Source organism: Lagopus muta, chromosome 22, assembly GCF_023343835.1.
Source record: "Lagopus muta isolate bLagMut1 chromosome 22, bLagMut1 primary, whole genome shotgun sequence".
NCBI lineage: Eukaryota > Metazoa > Chordata > Aves > Galliformes > Phasianidae > Lagopus > Lagopus muta.
This window is the reverse complement of record NC_064454.1, coordinates 1,488,262-1,506,005: the sequence shown is the minus strand read 5'-3', so window position 1 is coordinate 1,506,005 and position 17,744 is coordinate 1,488,262. Positions and strand designations below refer to the sequence as shown.

General features: G+C 47.1%; 1 protein-coding gene across 11 annotated transcripts in view; it reads right to left on the bottom strand.

Annotated features, from left to right (window-relative positions):
* The window catches only part of PRDM10 (PR/SET domain 10), a 39,065-nt gene extending 25,810 nt beyond the window's left edge, over positions 1 to 13,255 (bottom strand). For 3 of the 11 annotated variants that reach the window (XM_048968187.1, XM_048968196.1, XM_048968195.1), the window contains exons 1-4: positions 13,044 to 13,183; positions 4,304 to 4,493; positions 2,102 to 2,266; positions 648 to 707 (exon numbers count right to left, since the gene is read on the bottom strand). In XM_048968187.1, the coding sequence (XP_048824144.1) occupies positions 648 to 707; positions 2,102 to 2,266; positions 4,304 to 4,372 (294 nt within the window). In that variant the 5' untranslated portion in view covers positions 4,373 to 4,493; positions 13,044 to 13,183. The other 8 variants (XM_048968191.1, XM_048968197.1, XM_048968194.1 and 5 more) reach the window with 8 other exon arrangements.
* Positions 13,256 to 17,744: the final 4,489 nt, after the last annotated feature.

Genomic DNA, 17,744 nt, shown 5'->3' with positions numbered 1-17,744 from the left:
TCCACTAAGACAGCCAATACACACTGTAATGATAGCATTGGCAATATGGTGATAATTCACATCTAACACACCAGTGCCATTCCAGGGGCATTTCTACTCCCAGACCACTTCCTACAGACAAGCATGTCAGCCCAGGGAAATCCCCCAAAAAGAAATAAACCAACAACTGAGTTCCTTCAGGTTCCATGCTTATTTTCCAGGGAAGTTTCTGGTAGATTGAGAGCTTGGCTCAGAACCAATCTCTACCCCTTGAAAGCTTTTAGGGGCTTCTAGGTATTTTGATCAGTCTGTATGGGGACAATTTCTAACTCAGTCATTGCAGAATGACATTAAAGTAAAGTCAGATGTATCAGCCTGCTGACTGACTTAAAGCAATACTGTTGAAAGATTTCTCACGATGTCTGGGACAGTAAATTTGTATTGGTGTTGAACATGTATTAAAAAATAAATTCATGCTTTCTATTGACACTGATGCACAGAAGGGCCAAGATAACAGTCTCTCACCAACACCTGCTTTTTGTTCACCATCACTGGGAAGATGGTAAGTGACTGAAGGTTGTCACCTTGCTAATTCAGAGTAAGCTCTTTAAGCTCTGTCACTGATGTTCCTTATAATTTGAAGCCCAAAGAAAACGATCTCTTCTTACCTGCTGCGTGGTGGCATCCTGCTGGACATAAGCCACTTGGGATGGATCTGTAAACAGAGTCTAGACAAAGTGAGAAAGGTTTATCAAACTGGCCTTGGGTTGATTATTCCCAACGCAAGCATTGCTCTGTCACCAAAATGCAATCCCCATAAGAATAACTGCTTTGCTGGCTTTTAACATGCCTGTTAACACAGCAGACTCATTTTTCTTCCTCCAAGTTCAAAAGAGAGCTCTTCAAAAGAAAGCACGTGGATATCAGCACATCCTACATATGAATTTGGTAGGGTGAGGATGTCTGCTTTCATTTAATAGAAGACACAACAACTCCAATATTCATATGCTAGTCCTCAAGAACAGCTCTGCTGGGAGAGCTGCTACACCAGAAGAGCAAAACTCAGAGGAACACTAAGCACCGACAGCAGCTTGCCTGCTTGCTTGGCCAACATTTGAAACACCCCAGCACACAGCAGTCTGGCTCCAGCAAACCGAGGCATGAGATGGGAAGAATTCCCTTGGTGCTTTTTGCAAGATAATGTCTCGTTACTACAGTGCATTTTTTAATTTAGACTAAGTGATAACATTCAGAGAGTTGCAGATTCTCTTGGTCATTAACTTCCTGGGAGATATCCTCTTGGTATCTTATCTCAGAACAGCCCACCACATAGGAACTGCTTTTTATATGGCTGAAAACTGCACAAGAGACAAGATCATGCCACAGAAGCCTACGCCAGTGCTGCTGGCAGTGTCACATACAGGCCCTTAGCAGCAATATTGCTCTGTTCTGTCCAAGAACATAAAGCACCCTGATGAAGCATGCCTATGTGTGCTTGTTTGTTGGATTTTTAAAGTCTATCCATGCAGAGGTACAGATGCATGCTATATTAACTCCATATAAACACACTCTGTCAGAGGGGAAAAAAAAGCTTTGATATTCCATATAATTATGAAGAAAAATAACTGAGGCCTATGCAATCAACAACTTCTGTGAAGAGAGATTACAAAATTAGATTGAAGTCACCAGGATCTTCTGCAAAAAGGCAAGGCTGTTATTGTTACAATTAATAATTAACACTGCACTGCACAAACAAGGACTCTTCCAGAAGACACAGATCTCTCAGCTTTTTACCAAATACAGGCAGAGGCAGAATTTCTGGAGAGACTATTAATCGTTTTCAAAAACACTTTGGATTTAATTACCACCCCGTCCACCTTTAGTGAAATAACAAGCATTTCATAATTCATAGCCTCAACATCCTTTGATTACCACATTTGCACATCAGACCGAAACGAACAGCATGAAGTCCCTGTTCAGCAAGGGGCAGATAAAAGCGTGAGGAGTAACTGCCTGCTATTTTCCAGTCACGCCGCTCGCTGGCAGCTGGCTTTAATCTCAAACAAGCCTGTTTTATTTCCTAGATGCCATAAGGGAGGGGTGGGCTCAGAACCACACGTGCCTGCGTAGCTTCCACGGGATGGATGTAAACCAGCGTGTGCTCCGAGGTGTCCACGGAGGTGTACGAGGTGCCATCTGCTGTGTACACCACCTGCTGGGAGGGACGCTCCTGCTCCTCGCTGTACACAATCTGTGCCACCGTCCCTGCTTCTGGGACAAAGTGCACCTGCAAGAAAAACAGACCCTGGACTGAAACGGCTGCAGAGGCACCCACCACCTTATGCCCCAAATAACAAACCAGGTGTCAGGAAAACAACAGAAACCTCAGTGTATAATAAATATGTTTATAAACTCATCTGAATTACACTAGCAGCATAGAAATCTGGATGTAATAACTACCACTGGTTCCAGGTTTTACCCTGCATTTTAACTCAAGACCTTACTGGTACACAGCATGCATTCAAACAAGTTTTGGAACACCTTGAAAATTTGTAAGAGAAAACATTTGGATTTGAACTTTGAACTGTCGATTTGAACTTTCATATGGGATTTATTGGTACATAGAAATGCAATGGAAGCAGCAGCAATGACAGCAGAACAGCAAAGTCCTAGCCTGCAGCAAGTGAGGACTTGCTCAAATGCAACAGCCCCACGTATGCAGAGATCTCCAGCAGAATCCCCTCCCCTCCAGTGCCAACCCTTAAATGAGGGCTGGAAAGGGGTGGATCCTGGCTGCAGCCCTTCCATCACTCAGTGCATTGCATGCACCTGAGCTGCCCTGTGCTGGCCCTGCCTTCCCACGAGGTGCTCCATCCCTGCTTCAGGCTGTGCCTCTGCATTGCCACTACGTGCACTGTTTATTTTCTATCTTGCTTTCTGGATTTATGATAATTACTTCAGCTGGTTCCATAGTTGCAAGAAATTTTTCTGTTTGATGAACTGGCTAGCAGAATCTATTAACTTTGATTATTGCTTCAAGAAATAGGATTGCAGCTATCACAAGACAGCAACAGTATGTTTGTGATTGCTTCTGTGGAGCACAAACAGCATCAGTAGGCAATTCACCTGTTTAAACAGGGAAACAACTGCAAACACGAAGCAGTGACTCCAATGGCTACTAGAACAGTTACCTCCAGGGCAGTTCAAATGCAAATACATTTATTTTGACTAAACATTACCTAGAACAAGCCAGTATTACTAAGTCCAGTGGTAATAGCAACATACTTATCTGCTGACACCTTTCATATGTTGAAAACCATTTTCAGTGCACAGAAAAAAAATAGCACAGTTAGTAGGAAACCAAGCTTTGGTATCCACATCCATCACCGTGTTTTCACATAAAATAAGGCCACATCTGCAAATTTTATTTACTTCATTTCACCCTTTAGTTTGTTTCAGAAGACACCTGGCACTCCCCAGGGATGCTAAGCACTGATTCCATACAATAAATCCTTATGCAAACACTACAGTAAAAATGCATGCAGTGTTTCACGTTTGGAGTGCTCTGCAAATACTGATCAAACCTTTTAACTGCCACGTGCAAACAGCAGCACTGTGATCCCACTGCAGAGAACACAGGTTACTGAAGGCTGCTTTTCTTTGCAAATTTCAAAGCTGGAAGTTACCAGAAAAGCCACGATTCCTTGGCTTGTGGTTCAAATGACATGCAGTGCTCCCTTCATAACATATTCAAAGAAATAAATCAGTCTTCTAAACATTCTCAGCTGCACTGTCTCAGGGATGGAGGGACTGGCTGCACACAGCAGAATCTGACCACATTAGTCAGTGACAATTAACATTTCTCTCTTCCCCACTACCCAGATGTCTGACTGGAAAAAAATTGTATTACTTTCCTAAAAAGTCCACTCACAGTTCCAGCTGATTCAATTGATGCCAACAGAATGGGCTGCCACAGACCACATATTTTCTTAATATTCATTAATCCAAATATCCTTTCGCTTTCCCACAACCATATATATTTATTTTTGGACACTGAATGCATACTGCTACTGGTTGGTTTCATTTCATACATTTCAAATGCCTGTGTGCTCACTGCTGTGGTTTGCACAGCTCACTTTCTGGAATCACTACAAGCATGTTTCTATTTCCCCTCCAATACAAGCTGAGTTTCCAGATAGTTTCAAAAAAAAAAAAAACAAAAAAAAACAAACACCAACAAAAACCAGCTGAATGGGAGCATTTGCTTGCAAAGCCACTACACTGAGCCTAATCCAGCAGAACCAGAAACCAAGGCAGAAGTCACCTGAGCAGCATTCTGGTCCTGCTCAGCAGAGTCAGGCCACACCTGAGGACTTTCTTCCTTCGAGTCCATCTCCCCCCTGCCGTGGTGCTCCACGATGGGAAATAACTACTGGAGGAATGTCTGGCTGAATAGATTCATCTCTTCACTGTGCTTCTACTTCCAGAAGAGAAGGGGATCTTCAGTAACATGGCTAGAAGGAAAGGAGATGCAGATATGAAAACACACGTGTAACAGCCCGTTCTTGTTGTGATGGAAGGGAGCTGGAGCTACCAGCTACTGCACTACAGCAACACACTGCAGAATAAAGCAGGCTTCACTTAACACAGGCATTCTCATCTTCCATTCTCAAGCACGTTGCCTAATTATTTTCTCCTTAATAGGAGCTGGGAAGAACTCAGCCATCACACAGAAGGGTACTGAACTCCTCCTGCACATCCCTCCTCAGCCACAAGCGTGCAGTAGAACATTCTGCACGTGGTCCTGCTGGCACACACAAGGTCAGAAAGCAATAAACTGTGCCCAAAATCAACATTAGACTTCTAACAGGAAAGGATGCATTCAGAGATGCATTGCTGGCCTCACGCTTACAGCCAGCCTTCTCCTCACACAGAAGGGCAGCTGGCATTCAGGTAATGTGACAAAGGCAACTTTTAGAATAAGAATAATGAAACATAAACTCTAATTGATGCAAGTCCAAAGATCCTGACAAAGTGCTCTCAAGCTATGTCTTATTCACCTCTTGCAATTTTACTGAGGCTTCTCAATCTGCCACTGGGAATGTCAGAAGGGTTTGTTTTTTGGCTCTGGTGATTGGTTCAGTCAGTGGTTCAGCACCTTCCCAGTTCTTCGTCTCCAATGCCACACTAAATATCCACAGCCCTGGAATTAGCACAAGGCTGAGCCCATTTCGTTTCTCAGTTACTCCAATTAGCTTTGCTTTATACTCAGTGCCTCCCTGGACTGATCCAACGCCAGCACCCTGTCTGTGCACCACGAAGAAAGCAGAAGGCTCCTTGCTGATGCTTTCATTCATTTGCATTTTAAATGCAAATTATTTTAGTCATATTTTATTCCCATAAATGCCAGCAGTTGGCTCCTCAACGTCAAGCTAAAAAAAGATAAGGAAAAAAAGCAGTCCATTTCTGCCTTCTGCTGATTTCACCACGAATGAATAAGCTCTGCAGACCTGAGCACTGTCTGAACCATCGGCCTCAGCCAGAACGTGGAAATCAACAGCACAGAAACATCACTGAACAGAATATGGGGGGTGGAAATAAATTCAAAAAGAAATCGCATCACTTCCACGCACAGAGTTTGGGCAAGTTATTCCTGGGCATTGCCAGAGCCCAGCATTTGCTGTCTCATGCTGAGCAACACACTACAACACGCAGCTCTCACTTATTGGGCTCACACTGCATTAGGGCCTGGGATAAATGAACAGAAATGCTATCTCTGTTCTCGTGGCTCATTACGAGGCATCCAGAAAAGGCACCGAAAAGGAAAGAAATCGATGCACCTGCATGCTATGCTTTAGCTAGGAGATCTCATTAATATGGCAAAAAAGAACTGCAGCAGTGGACAGTGAGCAGCCAGCCGTGCCTTCAGAGTGCTGAAACATGGCTCGATTACAAATAAACATAACTTATCCATTACAGCTCACATAAGCTCTGATACAGTGGGAAACATCCATCCTTACACTTTCATCCTGCTATCTCAAGGCTTCTCGCTGCGTTATTAAGGAGAAAATCCCAGGATTAATCCTATCTAATCCGTCCACTTCCACTGAACTCCACGCCTCGTTCCATTGGGTTCAGACCTTTTGGTGATTGCAGAACCAAGGAACAGAGCTGTGTTAATGGAACAACAGCCTGAACAACTTCACATCAAACTGAATGCCTGCCTGCCAACTTTGTGCAGCTCTGTTCATCCCAAACAGCCCTTGCTAAGTAATGGCAGTCAGAAACAAGAGCCAGCTCAGGTCATTGGACTAACAACAGCCAGTAGTTTAATCAGTTAACCAATACTTAATTGCTCACAACAATAAGTGGCAAAGGTTTCACGGTTTGTTGTTTTGATCTTTAAAATAACAATAACAGAATTACATCGTTAGGAAGAATGCAATTAAATTAATCAGAGATTAAATGAAGAGAAAGGTACGGAAATGGCTCGCTCCACACGGTGCAACAAGTAGGAGCTCTGGCTGAGTTTCCCCACCACAAATACTGGAGGTCTGAGGGCAGCTGCTGACTCACTCCAGCAGCTCATTTAGGCACAGACAACTTACAAGGGTTTTAAATAGATAAAACTAGACGTGAAGATTCATATCTACCAGAAAAAAAAAGTAAAAAGATGGAAAAGAAAGCAGCATACACAAATTTCAAGTTTTATCCTAGTTCTGAAAATTAACACATCTCAAATGTCAGGGAAAAAAGCCAGGATGAGCCAATTCAGAGGCTCAGTGGTGTGGTTTCTATGAGTGGTGCCATTACCTATGGGTGTTTCCCAGAGAAATGAGATGCATGCAGACAGTTGTGTAGCAATAGCAGCCAGAGAACACAAGCTGCAGGATCTGTTGAGCTTCTGTACTACAAAATAAGGGCTGGGATGCACCCCTACACCACTGCTCCATCTCTGACTTCTTATCAGTTCTGTTATCACCAAAGTCACTCACAGCGACACCAACAGGCACCTGAGGAACCTTCCCTACACCGAGCACAGAAATACACCACCAACTTTGTTCCCGTCCTTCTACACAGGACGCTCCCTAATTAATCCTGCATGACCTGATTTTCTTCCTCATATCCCCCATCAAAGATCATTACAGCTGTGACACGGACAGCCAGAGCGCCTCAAGATTTTAATGATTTCCCTGTGGGTTTCAATCAGCAGAGATGTCGCGCAGCACAAGGAAGCAACAGACGTCCAGCTCAGCACATACAGCCTCAGCTCTTTATTCCTATCAAATTAGCTGCAGAGGAACCACAATGAGCACGTTAGGCCCACATTAACCCTGCTAACAAGAGCACTTTGGGAGACGCCTGTAAAGAAAAGCACTTTTCTCACAGGGTCTAGCTGCAAGCTTTGTTAGTTTCCTAGCAGAAGCATGAGACTTCAGGCTAAAATCAAAGTGCCAATATTACCATACTGGCACACAAGGGGACATTGTCTGCTTGCTCTCTGCATTGTTTGCCCCCAGACTGTGCTTTGCAGCTGCTGAGGTTTCTCCTCATAAAACGAGGCACTTCCAATGGAGCAAAACACACAAAAACAGGCACCTTAATGGGGCACACACACTTCAATACAGCCAGATAAGCAGCATGCACACAAGCAGGAAGCAATGACAACATGCTGAACCATTTACAAGCATTTTCCTCTCCAGAATAGCAGGTGTGCTTCACCCAATCCATACTGGGTAAGGACATGGGTTGGAGCAGCAGTGGCTATAAATACAGCCCAGCAGCATTGCAGTGCATCAGAACAGCAAGGCAGCAACAGGATGCAGTGCAAACGTGGCATGACAGCACAGCTCCATGACTTCAAATCATTAAAGGACCTCAGCACAGCTGCTAAGCATCTGATCTGGAGTTGGAGTGCAGTCAGCAGACACAGGGCAGGAACAGAACCCTCCTCTACACCTATGCACCAGAACACCCAGCTGCCTGCCTCACCGGGTAAGTGCAGGTAAACCAATAACCTGTGCAGGAGGAAACTGGTTCATTTCAGTATGCTGCTCATATTTACCTTCCTTTTCTTAACACCCACTGCAGACCTGCAGCTGCCACAGACCTATGGCCTTCATCTTCAGTTCTTCCTCATCCAATCCAGAATGCTCATTAATGGTGATGCCTCTCCTCTGCATGGAAAGCCTCTTTGCATTTGACCTGCTCTTCATCTCCGTGGAAACCTTACTTGAGAACTCCTGCTGACCTCCACAATACACCATAACCCCTCTCTCCCATCCCAGCAGCATCTGAAGCTGTATCATTAAATCAGCAGCTTTCCCCATTCGCCGCATTCAGCTCTGGATGAACTCTGCTCAGGGCAAGGCACCTCATTCACCACCAACACCAACGTCCTCATCAGCCTTGCTGTCCTCAGCAGCAGCCATCCAGCCCCAAAGGGCAAGTGCTGATGAAAGCACCGCCTACCTGCAGGCAGCCTCAGCATCTGCAGCACAGCACCCTGAGGTGCCCCTGTGACCCCATCAGCTGGGAATGGGATGGAGCAGTGCTTTGAGAAAAGGGCTCAGAAGAGGTAAAGCAGCTGCTCTTTTTATTTGACATGCAAGGATTCCTGACAGAAATTGACAAGTGAAACCACACAGCGCTGCGAAGAGAAGTTCAGCTCTGAAAGTCATAAAAAGGATCAACAGCACCTGTATTTTCTTCACACAGCTGCTGTTAGGGAATGAGACTTTCTTTCAACCATTGGGCCACGCAGGAGATACAGACAAAAACTCCTGAGGCTTCATCTGCAGAGAGCTCTCCAAGTTCAATTAAGAGCATTCTGCTGAGGAAGCACCGGAGCCAGCAGCTGCCAAACATCCATCCTGGTCCCTTCTTTGAGATGGCAGCGAGGGGGGAACATTAAAGCTGGGCAAAGGGAGAAACCTGCTTTCCTTCTCAGGGAGTCATAAAGCCACTGCAGTATCTCAGATGAGAAGCCACTTTACAATAATGGCACATAAAAAAAGCTAATGTGATTTACTCCCTAGTGTAAAAGAGGCTCGCATATAGACTGGAGTTCCCTGCAGCAATAACAGCAGTGGCTATTAGCTTAATTCTTTAAGTACTGAGCTCACTGACCACTCTTTCCCACTGTTAACCATATGCAAGGACAGCAAGATTGCTACAAAAGGGGGTTTTATGACCACGGGGTCTTCCTCCAGCTTTTAATATGAAAGTGATTTACGATACTCAAAAGGAACATCACATGTGCCTGCAAAAGCTATATCCCACACTTAAGTGAATTACCCCAGCTTGCCTAGAAGGCAGAGTTGCTGCATTTCCTGAGGTTCCTTGGCAAGGAGGTGCTCCCACTGCAGCAGCACGGCTGGGAAGCACGCTGGGGTTCCATCCTCATTGACTACTGAGTCACGACTGCTGGCTCTTCCTCTGCATCCTCATTCATCAAAAACACACATTGTTTCAAGGAGCTCAGCTCCTGTGCATTGTCTGCACGTTAATAAGCAGGGGAGGTAATATATAGCCACAATATTTATGTTTTATCGGCGAGTTAGAAATAGAAATCATACACAGGGCTGGGACAGCAGAGATTATTTATTTCCACAAAAGGAAAAATGGCTTCAATTTATTTAGCCATATAATAAATAGAACAACTCAGCCAAACACCAACTCACTCTTTGCTCAAATTGCACATAATGAATTGATCTAGCTGCATCCTTGCACCACATCCATCACAGCACAACGAGATGGAAGAGGCCTCTCAGATCTCCAAGAGAAGTCCTCTGCTGCTGCATCAATGAAAGGGCTCGTGTGATGTACTGAAGGCACTGCCCAAGCTCCAAAACAATACCACGACAGCAGCTATGCTCTGGAAGTAGCACACAAGTAGCTACAGGTCTGTTTATCCCACAAAACACAGGAGATAATCTGGAACTGCAAGTGAATTCCAAGGCAGATTTACGTCCTACAGGAGAGCTGCACAGACCTGGCTCCAGACCTGCTTGGAGATGCAGCTCCCTCTCTAGATTTCTGTGCAGCCTCAGTTCTTGTATGACCAAGTGCTTCTCACAGCCTCTGTCCTTCCTGTTCTCAGTAGGAAGAGAGACAGGATTAAAATTTGTTTATACACATGTTCTTCTTAGTCACCCCTATAATTGATTTCTTCCTCCTCCTCAGCTTTCTGAACACGTTATTATATTTTTCATGTCATTTTCTTCTTTCAAATGTTTTGTGTCCCTGTGATATCCTCAGCATCTGCTACTGCCATAAACCACAACTCTCAGGCTTCAGCTGCTCGAGGTAGTGACCTCATTTACTTAATTGATTTGGTTTATAAACGACAGAGAAGAATGATAAAGGAACAAAGCAGGGAAGGCACTTCCTCGAGAGTAACAAGGAAAGCATCTGTAGCAAACTGTGCCTACACTGTTGCAAATGCACCTTTTTAACTGAAAACCACACCACCACACTCAGCTCCATTCCTCACCCGTCTCCTATTCCTCCTCCCAAAGCCACCACCACTTAAAGCTGCAATTTGCTCCCATTCCTGCAAACTGTGCTGCTTCTTTCCTCCCTCTCCCACCCCTCCTCATTAAATCACCGCTTTCAAATGACAAAACCTCTTCTCTGCACATTAAGAAGCAGCCCCAAGACTCACCTGCTGCAGATCGACTGCTGGTGTGAAATGCAAGAGAATAAACTGAGAACAAACCAGGCCTCCTGAACACGACAGCAGGTGCCGACCTAACAGATCAGGCCGCTTATCTTTCTATGGTGTACTGACACAAAAAATAGAAGTGGCAAACAGCTCAGCTCTCGTTTAAGCCAAAACAAAATCCACAACGTTAAGTCAGCCTCCATAACGAGCTACACTTATAAATTAATTACAATTTTGTTTACACAGCTGACAGCAACTGCAGGTGGTCAGAAATGCACTGAAAGTAGCTGCTTACTGCAAAGCAAATTAACAGAGCTCATCTAAGGATTTCCTATGCAGGTTAACAGCAAAGAGAGGTGCAGGATGAAAGCAAGCTCCTCACACCAACTTCTTGTCAAGAGCAAGCAGCCAGTTATTCCATCAGATAACAACAGTCACATCGATATCTCATCCCACACCAAGGTAATAAAGCTGTCTTCATTTCAAACAGCTCACACACAAGAGAAGAACGCACATAGCAAAGTGCCAGAAAGCATCACATTCCAGGAGACAAGTTATTCGGGTTAGGACTAACTTGAGAAATACACCTCCTTACTGCTCCTAAAAATGAAGGCATTAGGAGGCTTGGGACCGCCAACTACTTTATCACAACAGAAAAGCCCAATAACCCTCTTGTAAAATCAGTTGATTCACAAGCATTTCATCTTCTGACTTGGCCAAGAGGGAGAAAATTCAATTGTTGAAAGAAGTAACAGAAGAAAAAGTTCAGTATAGTCTCCATCACCATCAAAACTCGTAAACAGAAATATTGATATGCTTTTCACAGGGATAGGCAGCACTGAGCTCACTTGTCCTTCGAAAGCCCATAAGGACCATGAATACAGCACTAATGTGACAGAAGCATTGTGTGCAGATAACCAAACAGCAAACACTGCCCACTCATTTCAGTCCTTCGGCTGCAAAGATCAGGTTCAAAAACAAAAGACCTGGGAAGGAGGTTTTTAAGCTTTGGAAAGGCTCCTTCCAGGGATCCACAACAAGCAGCCTCCAAACATGAAGTTTCTCACGCAGGATAATGAACCCTTTATGGGGTCAGCTGCCTTTTTACAGTCTACAAGACAAAAACCCAAGGCCTCATTTTTTCCATTTTCACTCAATAGTTTAACGCTTTCTCAATGCCAGAGCAACACAGGAGCAGTTCCAGCGACTCAACACCACAAACCTTGAAAGCAAGAGGCCCCATAAAGAAATAAATCAGTCACACATAACAGCCAACCCACGGCCCACAAGAAGGAGCTCATCTGGCTGAGGCAACCACCGACACTGCTACAAAAACCAACCTGAGCACCACGTGGGCAGCTATCAGAGCCCACACACAGAAGCTACAGGTGGCCCTCGTTCTATCCTGCAGAGCACCCAACACGGCAGGAGCCACAAACAGGGGGCTGGTCCCGCTCTGCCCTTGGCCGGGCCCACCTTGGTACCTCCAACATGGTGGTGAGGGTTGCCAAGCCCTTCCCACCAACCCCATAGCCGGCCCACAGGAGCCGCTCCGCAAAGGGGCAGCTGAAGCCCGGAGGTGCCCCCACCCGTCCCTTATATACTCTCCTCGCCCCACCGCAGCCAATCCGAGGAGTGGGGCGCAATGCCCCCTCCTCTCTCTAAGCCAATGGCAAACGGGGGCGCGAGGCACGCGGCCAATCAGGTAGGGGCAGGTGCGCCCCTTCCTGCCGCCGCTCTCCTCAGTTTGACCCCCGCCGCCCCCCCCAGCCCGACGCTCACACAGCACCAACCACCGAGGGAGGCACCGGGGGGGAAAGGGGGGCACAGGGGCAGGGGCTGCCGGCGAAAGGCCGCGCCGAGCGGGCAGAGGAGAGGAGATGGGAAGGCCCGGCTGCCTGAAGGAGGGGAGCCGGGCTAAAGAGCGGGCCGAGGAAAGCGAGCGGCCCGCCGTAACGGGGGGCTGAGCGCCCACAGCACTGGGGGGGAACAAGATGGCTGCAGCACGCACGCACACACACATACACACACACACATACACACCCCCCGCCCGTAGCGAGGTGCCGGGGTCCGGACTGTACCATCCGGGGAGGGGGGCAGGGGTGGGGGCAGCCCCTTTCCCTCCGGCCGGGCGGGTGGGGGATCCCGGCTGGGGCGGGGAGCGGACCGTACCTCTCCCGCGGGGTTGGGGGGGGGGGGGAGGGGAACGATCGCGCCCTTCTTCCCCCCCCCCCCCCCACTCCCGGGAGCGAACGGTTTATCCCGGCCGCAGCGCTCAGCGGCCGCCAGCTCCGGGCGCCATCTTGGGTGCGACTAAAACAACGCGGCCGAAACCCCCGGCGCGGCCCCGCGGCGGCCCCGCACCGCGCTGCCCTCCCGGACCGTCCCATCGCGTTACCTGAGGGGGTCCCGTGCGGTTGCCGCGTCCCGGCCTCCGCCGCCGGCCCCGCTGCGGCCCCAAACCCCCCCACCTGTCCTCACCTCACAATGGTAGCTGCAGAGCGGGAGGGGGGGGCGGCCGCCCGGACCTCATTACCATAATCTGCCTGGCAACAGTCAGCGGCGGCGCGCGCTGATTGGCTGAAACGCCTCCGCCCGCGAAGATGAGGCACAAAAGTCGTCGAGAAAAGACTCTGGGGCAGGCCAAGTGTGGGGGTCGGGGAGCAAATGGGGGGGGAGGAGGGGGCCGACCCACGGGGAGGGGGGGGAACCGCTGCCCAGGCCTTCACCGCTCCCCCTCCCCCCGGATGCTCGCCACCAATCAACGCGCCGCTCTCATCTCCGCACCGCTCCGCAGAGGTCCTTCCCGCCAATCCGAGCTCTCTTCTTATCGCGGCGCTCCGCCCCCTACTGGGGGAGGCGAGCAGCGCCCCCTGCTGGGAGGGCGAGGGAGGGCGGAGCGCCCTCTGGCGGTGGGGAGGAGCCGCGCTGATTGACCGCTCCGGGGAATTCAGCTAACGGGTCCCAGCGGTGGGGTTCATCGCCTTCCTCCTGTTGCAGCTCTTCTTCAGGAGGTGTTTGTGTTATGGCAGTGTGCAAAAATACAGCTTTGCTCAGTCCCTGTTTGCCATTAGCATGCATTCAGCAAGCTGTGTGAGCTAGTGGCTTAGGAGAAACTTCCTAAATAAGATGATATGAGTGAGCATCCTTCAGTTTAATCCAGATTGCTCCACACACGGTTTTTGCACAAGCACACGCACAAACCTGGCCTGTTGTGGCCCAGTGAGCCCATAGCAGGGGAGGGCAGGTTCTGCTGCTTGTACCCTTCTTGTACCCTTGGAGAACTGCAGCAAGCTCAGCTCTCAGTGCAAGCCACTTCTCTACAGTCCCTACTGCAGCCCTTTATACTGGGGCACAGAAACCAGCCCCTATTGCACTGACACGGCCCTTCCACAAGCAACCAAGTTAAAAAGAAAAAATCAGATACAAATTCTCTAACTCACCCTCAATGACTTGAATTGTTACACAAGAAACATGTTTGAAACTGAAGTGAGCTGAATTTCTTACCCAATTTCCTTATACCTTTTTCTCTGCTCAAGTCCTCTGGGCAGCTCCTTGTACTTATAGAGTCAATTTCTCCCCTTATCCTATAAAAACCACTCTCAATTTCATTATACCATGCTGAAACACTGGGATAACAAATAGCACAAGGAAATATACGAGACCAAATAAAATTGCTTTATTTCCCATATTCCTCAACAGCTATCTGTACTCATTTTAGAAAGAAATAAAACAAAGATTTTCAAGTTATCCTATTTTATTTGGGATTCCTATGAGCCTCCCTAGCATTTCAGCACTGACTTGCATACAAGCACGCTATTGTGTTACATTTCCATGCAACCCTGTGGTTGTGCAGTTGAGCACAGAAGAGTGTAGGAGGACTTCAGGGCTGTCCTTTCCTGGTACGTGGGTCACGTTCTGAAAGTTCTTCATGGGTATTTTCTTCCCTTAGCTTAGAAAGGCCGATTCAGGGCAGGCGCTCAGAGGACATAACAAGCTGCCAGATGCAGAGAAGGCGTGCTGCTCCGATTCATCATCTGCCGTATCTGGAATCTGATGTAATGCCCATTGTATTTCCCACATTTAATTCATTCTTTGTTTTCCTAATGGCCTCACGCTGTCAGAGCGAGAAAAACCTTCACATTAGGTTGCTTTATTTCTAGTCTTCACAGGTAGTCCCAATAATTTCCCTATTTGCCTGCGTTGTCTGGAACAGCACCGTAACCCTGCACTGAATCCTTTCTCTCATCTCACAGGCCATCAGGTCTGCATCTCCATCTCTGCATCTCCATCTCTGCACCACCTCGTTTGCATGCTGTCCTCCTGCCTTCCCTGCTTTGTCATCCCCACGGCCACTGCAAGGGGACACAGCACTGCGTGCACTCAGCTCCTCCCAGTGAGGGCTGTGCTCTCCTCCCTCCGGCTGGAAGAGCACAGCAGCCCCATCTCATCTACTCACCAACATCTGCCTGACCCGAGTTGCTCTCCCAAACACCCCATCCATTCCTTTTGCCAAGTAAAGGCACCATCACAAGTTTTTGCCATAGAAGGCAAACCTCCCGCTTCCTGGGCCACTTCTCCCTAAAGATGCTCTGCAACCCCCCATCTCCCTCCAGACCTCCTGCAAAGCTTTTCTGAAGCTTTCCTTCAGCCCACACCTCTTGGTTGCTGGTTTTGTTGGGGTTATTTGATTTTTTTGTGACATTGTCCCATTCTGAGAGGCATGTAAATTAAAATGAGATGAAGAAAAATGCTTGAGTGCTGTAAACTCATCTGAGTTATGTAAGCAGGCCGTGCCTGATGGCCCCACTGACCTCTCCTGTCTACATCTGTGCATGATAAGTAGGCACTCGCATCCAGACTTGCAAATTAAACTGTGTGGAATTGGGCTGTGCATTGTAGTATCCACTGAACTTCCCTCACGCAAGGCTGATTTAAAATACCAATCTAGAAGATGGAGAAAATGTTTGTTAGAACCTTCTGAATTATAATGCAGCCGAAATGTGATTACTTTGCATTCTGCTTGGAGAATATGAAGCATGGTGAAGGTAACGATATGAGTTTACTGATTTAGAGCAAGCCATAATAAAGGTAATTAAGATTGCCTCATGCAAGACATACAAATAGAACACACAAGTGTAACAAAGTGCTCCTGTTGTCCCTCCAGAAAAAAAGTTTCTTTTAAATAAGCCAAATTATCCTTTGCATTCAGCACAGAAAAGTTTCACCAAACAAGCTGGGCTGTTCTAACAGCACCTACCTAATAATCTCCAGATTGCTTTGACTTAAGAGGTAAATTCAATTTGTACCATTAAAGAAAGCATTTCATCACATGCATTTGGTTCAGCTACCTTCAGCTGCTCTGCACCCACAGTAATGTCATTCATTCCCCAACATTTAATGAACACAGGCAGAAAAGTGAATTACAAAACAATTCACGTGCTCCAGAATGGGCTTTCCTGTGCACTTCACAGAAATGTGCACTAACTCCTAGGAAAAGGAAGCTTTTCAGTTCACCATGAGGACCTACATAACAAAGCCATGCTGGGTACAGGAATTGGGATGGAGCTGCCAACATAGCAGTAAGGAAGAACACAGCTGTTCCTATGGCAGTGCCTGCCTGCCCCCACTGTAAGGCTGCTGCCTCTGGCAGGGACTTCAGACCTGAGTTCAGCAGATCCCACAGGCACAGCAGCAGCGCATGCAGGCCATGTCACGTACAGAACACCAATGCAGCAGAGTCGTTCTTTACTTTAATTATTGGAGCATTTCCCAGAAATCTGCACTGGGCAGATGGAGCTCAGCTTCAAATCCAGGTCAGCCCCTTCACCTGGGATTGCTGGTAATGGATCCCTATGTCCTCCTTCCTGAGCAGCTCTACGATGGGGACAGAACCCGGCCCTGCTGATGCTCTGCTCAGGTCCCTGTGTCGCCCCTGCCCTGTGTCTGGTTCTGTTGGTGCACTCTCATAGGCAGCAGATAATTCTGTGCCAACTGCTAAGTAACCAAAGGCTATTTTCCTTTCCTCCCCATTAAGCAGCCTGGGATGACTCAAAACTATTAATGATGCTTTTTGATATTTCTGAGTCTGCTAGAAGCTGAGCAGAAATAAAAGTGAAATATTATCTCTTAGAATTAACACCATATCTAGGCATCACAACAGAGTCTTTAAAGAACCGTGAAAGATCTGAAGGACTTCACTTTCCCAGAATATTTCCCCTTGTCCAGCCCTGGATTTATTAAAACACATCCTTCTGACAGCTGTTTTCCAAAGGGGGTGATGAGGTGATGGAGGCAGTCTGAGCCACCTCTGCTGGGAGGGGGGATCCCTCAGAGCCAGCCCTGCTACTTCCAGCTATGAAAGACGACCAGATGGACAAAGTGGGTAAGTTGTGTTTAATGCCTCCACAGGAGCATTAATACCCATCTGATAATCTAGGTACTCGTACTATTTATGCAGGCTTTCTGACAACCAGCAAAAATAAGCACTGTGCCTGGGGAAAACCCACTAATCACTTCAATATGGATCACGACAGAAATATCAGTCGAGCGGTTACTCTTCCTTAAATGGTCAGAAATGAGGACTTCAGATCCTTCCATGGGTGTGGGAGGCAGAAGGGTCCCCAGCTGCTGAGCATCACAGACTGAGCAGTGCAGCACCTGAGCAGGTTTCCTCTCAGCTGAAGCTTTTCACTCTTGCAACCTTTGCTGGGAGACAACAAAGTGACCCTGAAGACAAATAAGGATAATTCTTTCAAGGCTTATTTCTGCTTATTTGTTCTTACGCCAAGATTTTTATGTAGCTTGGATAGGGGACTTCTTTTTTTCCCCTCTACTGTTTACTCTCCCCATGTATTTATAGACAGCAGTCATATCCTCTCCTATAATTTGTTTTTGTTAAGCTGTGCTCATTCCTTTCATCTCTCCTTGTACAGTATGTTCTCTACTTTGTCTTACTGGCCCCTCTAGTAGAATCCTACAACTGAGAGTTTGAAAACAAGTCTCCAAGCTATAGGATTTCTTCCTTGAAGCAGTTTCATAAAGCCCTACTGAGTTTTAAGGGGAAGGGCTCCCATTGTGAAGTCTTTGGCTCTTATGG